At 41.2% G+C, this 10,295-nt stretch overlaps 1 protein-coding gene across 1 annotated transcript; it reads right to left on the reverse strand.

Annotated features, from left to right (window-relative positions):
- Positions 1 to 1,010: 1,010 nt before the first annotated feature.
- On the reverse strand, positions 1,011 to 4,527 carry LOC117337846. Its single transcript, XM_033898971.1, has 4 exons — positions 4,299 to 4,527; positions 2,476 to 4,016; positions 2,256 to 2,423; positions 1,011 to 1,943 (listed from the first exon to the last, which is right to left on the reverse strand). The coding sequence occupies exons 1-4, from the start codon at positions 4,525 to 4,527 to the stop codon at positions 1,011 to 1,013; spliced, it is 2,871 nt and encodes a 956-aa protein (XP_033754862.1).
- Positions 4,528 to 10,295: the final 5,768 nt, after the last annotated feature.

The raw sequence follows: 10,295 nt of genomic DNA on the forward strand, positions 1-10,295 counted from the left end.
AGTAGAACAGGATAGATATCAACCCTACAATAATATATAGGTACTGACTAGATGTATTACACTGTATATGATATGACAACATGTTTATAAAACACAGTAATAGAAATATAAGGCACCATAACACGAGGTGAGAGCCCTCGCTACAGCTACATAGCATAATATTGCAAAATACGTGTTAATTACACTTAATTTGAATTGAACATTGAAACATGGCTATGCTAATACAAACATATCAATAAATTGTTCATATGCACTTACACAGTTTGGACCACAATAACGGGAAAAGGTTGACAACATTTTGTTGAACATGTGCTTGTTTTCTTCTTGGGCGGAAACATGAGTTTTGCCAAGGGCGATAACTCTAACTGCAATTTGACCACCAAGAACGATAACTCGAACTGCCTATAGTAAACATGATATATATAGGCCAGAACACTCCTCGCCTGATATGAATATATCACTAGAATATAGAATTTAAGTATTATAGAACAAATGCATGTATAACTCTTCTAACTTGAAGGTAGATAACACAATATTTGGTAAATAAAATGGTACGAGCCCCCTTAAGTCAAATTTCCAAAATTATTTCAGGGACATTACATTCCCTTAGAGTAACTGACCAAGTCCTTATAAGGTAACACACAATAATGAGTAACTTGTAAACATGTAACTGTTAATAGCCTGAGGAAAGACATGTCTCTTCCTTTTGGATCACTCCATGGTAACTAGTTCTACAATTTCTGAGACAGGACGTAGAAAGTATGATGTATCATTACCACGACACACGCGAAGCTCGACTTGACGTACTAACTATCACTACTAGGGATAACGCGCGTGACAATGCCCAACGGACAATCGTTCCTCACTGCCTGAGAATCTTTCAACAGCACTACATCACCGACTTTGACATTGCGCTTCTTCTCCTGCCATTTCCTTCTGGGTTGTAACATGGACAAATACTCCTTTATCCAACGACACCAGAATCTTTCCGCAAGGACTTGAACGTGACGTCACTGCGAATGGTACATATCCTTGAGACTCAGATGCTGGAAAGACTCTGCTTGGTCTTGGGTTTTCTGGGTAAGTAGGCTAGATGGTGACAAGATGAATGGTTGTTCTGGGTCAGATGACACCGGTACCAAGGGACGGGCATTTATGATGGCAGTAACCTCAGCTAGGAGAGTAGTGAGGACTTCATGGGTGACGTCCTTTCCTTTATTCTCCAGCAACATCGCATCCAGAATTCGTCGTGACACGCCAATCATTCTCTCCCATATCCCGCCGAAATGGGAGGCGTGAGGAGGATTGAACACCCAGGTAGCACCATGAGTTGATAAGAAGTCCTTGACATTCTTACTCTCTATCACAGTAGTTCCAAGATCCGACGTAGCACCAATGAAGTTGGTGCCTCGATCTGACCTGAATTGCTTTACTTTCCCGCGGATAGCATACAGTCTCCTTACGGCATTTATAAAGCAGGAAGAGCTCATCTCTTCTAGCACCTCTATATGAACGGCTCTGGTGAACATACAGGTGAACAGGACTGCCCAGCGTTTGTTGGAAGCAACTCCACCTCGAGTACGTCGAGTTGTGACCTCCCAAGGTCCAAAGACATCGACTCCCACAAAGGAAAATGGGGGTGTAGGCGTGACTCTATCAATGGGCAAATCTGCCATCTTCTGGATACAGGGGCGACTTCTAAGTCTTCGGCACTTCACGCAACGATGGATGAGAAGAGATATCAACCGTTTACCTCCGGTCACCCAAAATCCAGCTGCCCGGACGGCTCCTTCAGTGAAGTGCCTACCTTGGTGAGACACAGTTTCATGGTAATGTATAGTGATGACAGTAGCTATGTGATGTTTACTTGGGATGAGAATCGGGTGTTTAATGCCCTCTTCCAGGCTGGACTTACCAAGTCTCCCACCAACCCGCGAAAGTCCCTTTTCATCAAGAATGGGGCACAATGTCAGCAGAGAACTGTTTTTAGGCAGAGGTTTTCCTTGTTTCAGAGCGTTGATCTAACAGCTATAAAGTTGTTTCTGGATCTCTTTTAATATGAACATCTTAGCAGAATGTAACAGCTTCTGAGGCTCTTTGCACCCATCAGAATTTCTGCTGTTTCTTCGAAGGTTCTTAAAACATTCTGCCGCAAGCATAACCCGAGACACAGCTTCAATAAGTCGTGTCCAGTCGGAGTGTTTGTATATGAGATCTGTCACAGGGGAGGGTGTACATGACACTTGAGTCTTTACAGAAACAATATCTGGACGAACATTTTCGTCTTGCGAAGGTTCAAACAGGGAAAAGGATTCTTCCTTCAGCTGAGAGCGTAGACAAAGTTGAGATGGTCCGGATATCCACATGCTATCCTTCAACTGTGAGGCATGTACAAACCGCGTGCCATGGTCTGCAGGGTTGTTCTATGATTCCACATAAAACCAGAACATTCGAAAATTTGAGTATCCTACTCACTCTGTTCGCGACGTAGACATAAAACCGTCTTGTGCGGTTGTTCAAATATCCTAAGACGACCTTACTGTCCGAGTAAAATGTCATTTGTTCAGGTGGTAATGACAACTGATCAGAAATGTTCTCTCCTATTTCGACAGCAAGCAGAGCTGCACACAGCTCCAAACGTGGTATTGAATGGCCGTGTTTAGGTGCCACCTTGGATTTTCCTAGTAAAAAGGTAGTACAAGTCTCTCCATTGGCATTCACAGTCTGTAGATAGGCAACTGCAGCAATAGCACGTTCTGAAGCATCAGCATATATATGGACTTTATTTGTCAAGTCGTTTTTAGAAATAGGAGTTCTACGTGGAATCGACAAGGTCTCAGGATGTGACAGAGAATTCTCCCAAGTTTCCCAATGGTTGTGTTGTTTCTCTGATAGAGGCTCATCCCAGTCAACGGTGCCCTCAACCATATTACGTAGCAGAACCCTTCCTTGGATGGTTACTGGCGCCAAGAACCCAAGAGGATCAAAGAGGGAATTGATGGTGGAAAGAACTCCACGACGAGTGTATGGCTTAGAGGTATTTGACATTTTGAATGAAAATACATCTGTCTGAAAGCTCCAACACAGACCCAAGCTACGCTGAGAAGGTATGTCATCATTCCCAAGATCGAGATCCTTTAAGTCTTGAGCAAGATCTTCGGACGGAAAGCTGTCAAGGACCTGTTGAGAGTTGGAGCAGATCTTGTGTAATCGGATTTGACCTGTAGCCAAAGCAGCTTGTGTGCGAGTGAGAAGGCTCACTGCTTCCTCCGGTGTGGACACTGAAATCAGGCCGTCATCTACGTAGAAGTTACTCTGTACAAAGTCACAGACATCACTTCCGTAATCAGCCTCGGCCCCCCTTGCAGTCTTCCTAAGTCCATAACTTGCAACAGCAGGGGACGGGCCGTTACCAAACACATGTTTGGTCATTCTGTACTCAATCAAGGGTTGTGAGGGGTCGTTGTCTTCGTACCAATAAAAACGAAGGATATCTCGATGATCTGGTCTAACAGAGAAGCAGTAAAACATCTGCTGTATGTCGGCAGTTACAGCTATTGCTTCCTTTCTGAAGCGAAGCAACACCCCTAGCAGGTTATTTGTCAAGTCGGAGCCTTTCAACAGTACTTGGTTTAGGGATATTTCTGCATGCTTCGCTGACGAGTCGAACACTCCTCTGATCTTGCCAGGTTTTTTGGGGTGGTAAACACCGAATAATGGGAGATACCATCGTTCCTTGTCCTGATCTATCGGTGGTGCTATCTCCGCATGACCCATGTCGATGATGCCCTTCATAAAGTTGACCATATGTTCCCGCTTGGTATGATCTTTTCTCAGGTTAGCGTCTAGCATGCGTGCCCTTTTTAGTGCAAGGGGTTGATTATTTGGAAGGCGAGGGCGATTCTCGCGAAAGGGTAGTGGTGCTGACCAAGACCCATCCGTGTCTCTGACGAATTCCTTGTCCATCATTTCTATAAATAAGCGGTCCTCAAGCGACAATCCTGGTTTGTCGTCGTCTCTTGTGCAAAGGAATACGTCATTACACAAGTCAGGCGAATCCTTGACGTGGATCCTATTTTCACATTCCCCGAATGTGGGTATGCTTCAGTGAGGTAGCACTTTAAATCGGCAAAAGTTCCGGCCTATCACAAGGAGACTTAACACGAACATACCGCAGCCTCCCAAAACACACATACGCACTCACCACACGCATGCATGTCGCACACACGGGACGCCGTCCTTAAATGACCTTAGCTGTTAATAGGACGTAAAACAAACTAAACCAAATCAAACCAAACCATCTGGGAGAACTTTTGTTTTCGTCACGTTGACAACATCTGGCTGATGAGTTTTTCCGAGACATATCTCCCCTACCACGACCCAACCTAACTTAAGTCGTTGGGCGAAGGGTTCCCCACTAGCTCCTGTCCGTTGCTCAGTTACGTGAAATGCTTTCCGGAGATCTCTTCCTAAGAGGAGCTGTATTTCTATATTCGGTTGCAACGGAGGTAAGTCAACATCTGCCATATGTGGATACCAGGTAGCCACCTGAGGTTGTGGAATCTCCTCTCTGCTATTTGGGATCTGATTACATTCTATTAAAGTGGGTAAGTTCAATGTATGTGTCCCATCCATGGAAGTTACTGCCAAACCGTGTAGACGTCTACCGTATGTAGGTTGTTTTCCTGCGCATGACACCATTGTGTACGGTTCGGATCTGCCAACAGGAATATCCCAATACTTGAGGATTTCAGACCGACCAAGACTCCGATTACTTTGGTCATCCAGGATGACTTATACTGTTTTAAACTTGTCTGGCTCTCCGACAGGATGAAGCTTGACCGGAAGTGTCTTAGCACAGGAGCGTCCACTAAAACATTTTCCACATATTTGGGTACAATGGGTGGATGCGGATGTTGAGGTCTCTATGTCTTGTGATTGAGAAAGCTGAACTTGTCTGGGAACTGCCTCCTCGCCGTGATATGACTTAGCCTTTTGTCGTCTATCTGAATTGTTATTGTAGCTCTCAGACACTGGATGGTGAGCAGATGGGTGTCTATCACTATGACATATGTCACAACTAATCACTTCAGGACAGTTTCTATAGACATGCGAGCTGGATTTACAGCACTTGAAACAAATGTGGTGGTCTGCCAATAGTTTCTTCCGTTCCGACACAGATTTCTCTTGAAATTTCCTACATTTGTTAATTGTATGGTTTGAGTCGTGAATAATACATTTTCCCTCCTCTCTATGCTGGGAGCTCGAGCCACCCTTTACTTCAGTTTTCTTCACTTGAACATCTGTCCGCTGAGGGTTATCTGCACGACGTGGATTATCAAAACGACGCGTACCAGAAGACGACCTTTCATGACCCGTGACCATTATACCTGGATCGTTCAACAATGACGTCATTTCTTTCAAGAAGCTTGCGAAAAATCCGAACGGAGGATAGACATTGCCATGGGATTTCTTAAATGATGCCGCTCTGTCTGTCCATTTGTATTGCAGTCTGAGTCATAATAAGACAGGATTCCGTTAAACTTGTTATTTTGTTTCACAGTGTTGATTTCTGTTATGATGTCTAACAAATCATACAATTTTTCAGGGTCCTTCACTGTGAGTCTAGGGAAATTGTCCAACTTCTTCTTCAAAGCAGATTCTATAACCTCTGGGCAGCCATACTGCTCGTCTAATCTTTGCCATAGTTCCTGACGGCCAATATGTGGGTTACCAGCAATAGATGCTCGTATGATTTTTGCGTGACGTGAAGATTTAGGGCCCAACCACTTGACCAGCAGGTCAAGCTCCTCCGATGGATTCGCATCCACTTCTTCCATGATTGCTTGGAAGCTGGCCTTCCAACTTATGTAATTTTCAGGTCGGTCATCGAATTGTGTTAGTCGAGAAATAATTAAGTCTTTTTTTCATCAGGAATTTTGCTATGTCAAGGGAGTGAGTTTTGGAATCCACAGCTAAATGACTAGGGTGGAATGGTGCAGTATAGGGATTCCATGATATTTTTGGTCCATCATCCATTTCGGACCCAGTCTTAACATTAGCACAAGCAACAGGCGGTAAGGTTTCATTTAAAGAGTTCTGGTTTTCTATATATTGCCTTGTCCGTTCATTCACTGCTTCACGATCGACACTTGATTTATCACTTTCACTCCTTTCAGAGAGACCATCCTCGGATTCTAGAACCTTTAGTTCAGTCGCAGCTAAAGCTGCTTCTTTCTTAACCGTAAGCACGTCTAAGTCTACTTGTAACTCTGACCTTTTCCTTGCAGCGGCTGCTTGAGCTCGAAGTTCTTCCTCCTCTAATCTGGCCTTTTCCTTCCTCAACTCTGCCTCCTTTAACTCAAACTCCAACTGAGCCCTAGTCGCCGCGACTTTAAAGGCGCTGTCTGAGGACGGATGAGGACGTTAAACATGAATAATGACTGCTTGCATTACTGCTCTTGTTACTGCGGCGAGGAGATTTCTCCTTTCGCTCCATCCGTGTCTTTGATTTCCTACTATAGCTAGGTGCTTTACTTTTCGTTTCAATGTCTACAGTATTAAATTTTGCCAGAGTCTGGTGTACCCTCGCTTCTAAGGGTATACGATCGGATAGGTGACTCGATTTCGCCTCTACACTGCTCTGTGACCTTTCCCTAGTGAGGTAGTCTAAAAACTTGTCAGATAATTCAATGTACTCCTGCAATGACTCACGAATGTTTGTTCTGACCTGATGTGCGCGTGACGGATCAGTGGCTGAAAGATCAACTGCGAGAAGTTCATCAATCCTAGTGGTGATGCTTGAAAACTTTGCGGAGAAAGCTGTCAGATTTTTGCGAAACTGTTCCTCAGCTTTCATGGATAGTGTTCTTAACCGTTTCTCATTTTCATCCGGATCTTGAGTTGTTGATGTTCCAACCAATGGTTGAGACTCAGCTGTGAGCTCTTTGTCAGTAGGACTCCCAGAGTCCTGTCTTTCTTCCATGATCAGTGGTAATCAACTGTCTTTAACTGTACTGACAACGACAAGCCTGGCTTGAAGGTAACTCAGATTTATTGGTGAAATATAGTGAAAGCTGAAATTCGAACAAAGGTCACATAAGTACATGTTTGTTTGTTAATGTTTTTACCCTATTTAAACTTCATAACAAGACATCTACAATACCAAAAACATGACTAGAATCGTTAATTGACTCATTTGGATACAGCATTAGACTTTTCTATACATTCGAAAACAAAAATATATTTTCTATAAAATTACGGTGTAAGCATCCTTAAAAACCTAGTTTTTTATGTGTTACAATGTTGACAGAATTACAACCATTATAATTCAACTGTATGAGTAGAACAGGATAGATATCAACCCTACAATAATATATAGGTACTGACTAGATGTATTACACTGTATATGGCATGACAACATGTTTATAAAACACAGTAATAGAAATATAAGGCACCAAATCACGAGGTGAGAGCCCTCGCTACAGCTACATAGCATACTATTGCAAAATACGTGTGAATTACACTTAATTTGAATTGAACATTGAAACATGGCTATACTAATACAAACATATCAATAAATTGTTCATATGCACTTACACAGTATGGGCCACAATAACGGGAAAAGGTTGACAACATTTTGTTACATGATATATATAGGCCAGAACACCCGATCAGGCTTTCAATCTCAAATTAAAACGTATATCATACTTTCGAATATATCTATGGTATCGTTATGTATTCCAATTGCATCTATAAGAAAGATTGTTATAATTATCGACTTTCCCAATTATTATAGTTTCCTCCTTTTCCAGATTATAAGTGAGAGATCTGTAAATGTTGTATTTTCATTCTAACAAAAATTAGGGCATGTATACCGACAAGTTTTTTTCGCGTTTTCAACATCATGTACCTTATAAACATCGTCGTATCAACAAGCTGAAATACCTTTACTTATTTTGAAACAATAACATCGTATGTATTACTTAATTTAATGTCAAAAGTTCCGCAGCTATGGAAAACAAGAGACAAGAGAGGTCCTTTACCACGTGATATCTTGTTACTTCCAGTTACCAAATTATTGTTCTTCACACATTCTTAAATATCAGTATATCCTACTTCGGGCGCTAACTATTTTGGTCAGTATGGAACCTTAGGCGCACGTCTGGTTTGAAAAGTCGCCCAAACGATAAAATTCGGCAATAGCAATGTCATCAAGGCCACTTCCAGGACACTGCATCGATTTTTGTCATAATTCAGTACATTTTGACAGATGACGACGGCAATCGTAAAGTAAAATTAAATTGGCGTCTAAATTGTAAGTTATACTTTTGCAACATGGGGAGAATAGAACAAGAGTTACAGGATACAGTAATGTATTAACCAGAACGCTGACAGGGGATAGAGATGATTGCTTTCAGGAACATGTCCATGTAAGAAGGCATGCCTACAAGACTTGGAATATGTGTCAACTTAACTCACGTTAATCCATAGCGGAGGAAGTGAGCCGATCCCTGCAAATTAACAACTTTTAGTTTTTAGGTCATCTACTTAACTTACATTTTCAACTTCTCGGAAAGTGCTACCTGAATTCAATCAAATTTGGCAGGAAGCTTCTATGGGTAAAGGTCAAATAAAATTGTCAAGCATATGGTCACCATCCCTTAGGGGCCTGAGGGACGGGGTCAAAAAGGGTCAAATTGACTAAACACTCTTAATAGATAGAAGAGTCTTGAGGTGCTTGATCAAAATTGTGAATTTCATGACCCTGGGGTCTCACATTTCCCCTGAGGCAGGGGTAAACTTTACTATAGTTTATATAGGGAAATCGTATTTTTGACTATTATTAGTTTTATTTGTATTGATATTTATTCTAATTTGGTTGACATGATCCGTATGGTATGACAATTTGATGCTATGCACATGTTGGCCCTCAATGACCGCCAGGGGGTGATGGGCTGGACCAAAAAAAGGTAAATTTAATTAACTTACAAACTTCAAAAATCTGGTGACTGTTAAGGCCCACCGGCCTCTTGTTCTGACTTTTTTTTTTAATATTATCAACATCAAAAGGAAATATAGTTCTCCGTTTGCTGATACGATTCTTGTTTTGAACACACCTATCTGTCATCATGAGAATGGTACTGTATTATGTGTCGCCGTCAGACGTGATTTTATATTTAGGATATCATATTTTAAATCATGGCCATATTGAAGAAATTGTAAAAAGTAATGTCAAATGAACAATAAGATTGGGGTTTATTATTGAAGTTTTTAGTCAATATCGGTAATGTCATTTACTATATCGTATCTAACGTCCCATTTATAATAACCAGCGCTGGTTATTTAGAGCCGTGGCCTACAAATGTTTGAATTATGCGTGCTACGGCTTGTTATTTTTCAGGAAAGGTACATGTTAACATTAAGGTTTGGAGTGTTATATTCTAAGCCATTTCACTATTCAAATGAAGTACAACATGACAAGCCATTTGATAGTCAATGATGAGGTTGTTTGAGATAGGCAGCATTATAACTGCTATCAATTTACTTCAGAGTTTAGAAATAATCAGAATCAGTACATGACAAGTTACTCGCAAACCAATGATTAGTGAGTGACCTTGAGGCATGCGAAGAGGCGTATTTGTTCTCGCTAGACTAGACTTTGGAACGTTCAGATACATTTCTCATTAGCATGACGCCTAGCAGTGAAATATGGGATACATGGCTGGTTGATGCTCCGGTGTCATTATGTACAATAACAGATTTGCCGATGGCATACCTGTAAGTGACTCCGTTCATATGGACAACTCCTTAAATAACATCACTTTGTTGATAACATATCAAGCAGTGTCGTACCAAACGTATCCATCAAACGGGTTGCCCGTTGTTAGTATAATGTGACCAGTTGAGGTTTTCAGTTGTTTATTTTCAGTAGCTCCCTCTTTTGGTGTAAGCTTTATTAAATGCACATAAATAATGTTTATTAGACTAAAACATAACTCCACTGAAAATCGGTTGTCAAGTTCACTAGATATGGCTTATCATGGCCATTTTTATTTTAACTCTGCATAAATGCTAATCCTTACGTTTATCTTTCATTAGATATTTCTATTTGACATGCCTTTATCACTATTCATTCCCCTTTATTTGTTTCTGAGTTGACAGACCAACAGCTTAATTGATAAAATTAATAATGATAATTACAAATAATCAATAGGTTAAATTTCCTTTTATTGTTTGCTATTGGTTGAAGTTGAGATTCATATGTGTGGTCAAATAATTATGTGTTTTTCTCT

Source organism: Pecten maximus, chromosome 11 (genome assembly GCF_902652985.1).
Source record: "Pecten maximus chromosome 11, xPecMax1.1, whole genome shotgun sequence".
Classification (NCBI taxonomy): Eukaryota; Metazoa; Mollusca; class Bivalvia; order Pectinida; family Pectinidae; genus Pecten; species Pecten maximus.

What these genes read in the sequence shown, in the direction of transcription:
- LOC117337846 (XM_033898971.1), bottom strand. Translation starts at nt 4,527, where the DNA reads ATGGCAGATGTTGACTTACCTCCGTTGCAACCGAATATAGAAATACAG. An exon ending in AACAAAAGTTCTCCCAGATG is followed by an intron (nt 4,017 to 4,298) that starts GTTTGGTTTGAT and finishes TTTGCACAAGAG; the next exon opens with ACGACGACAAACCAGGATTG. An exon ending in ATGTCTACGTCGCGAACAGA is followed by an intron (nt 2,424 to 2,475) that starts GTGAGTAGGATA and finishes GTGGAATCATAG; the next exon opens with AACAACCCTGCAGACCATGG.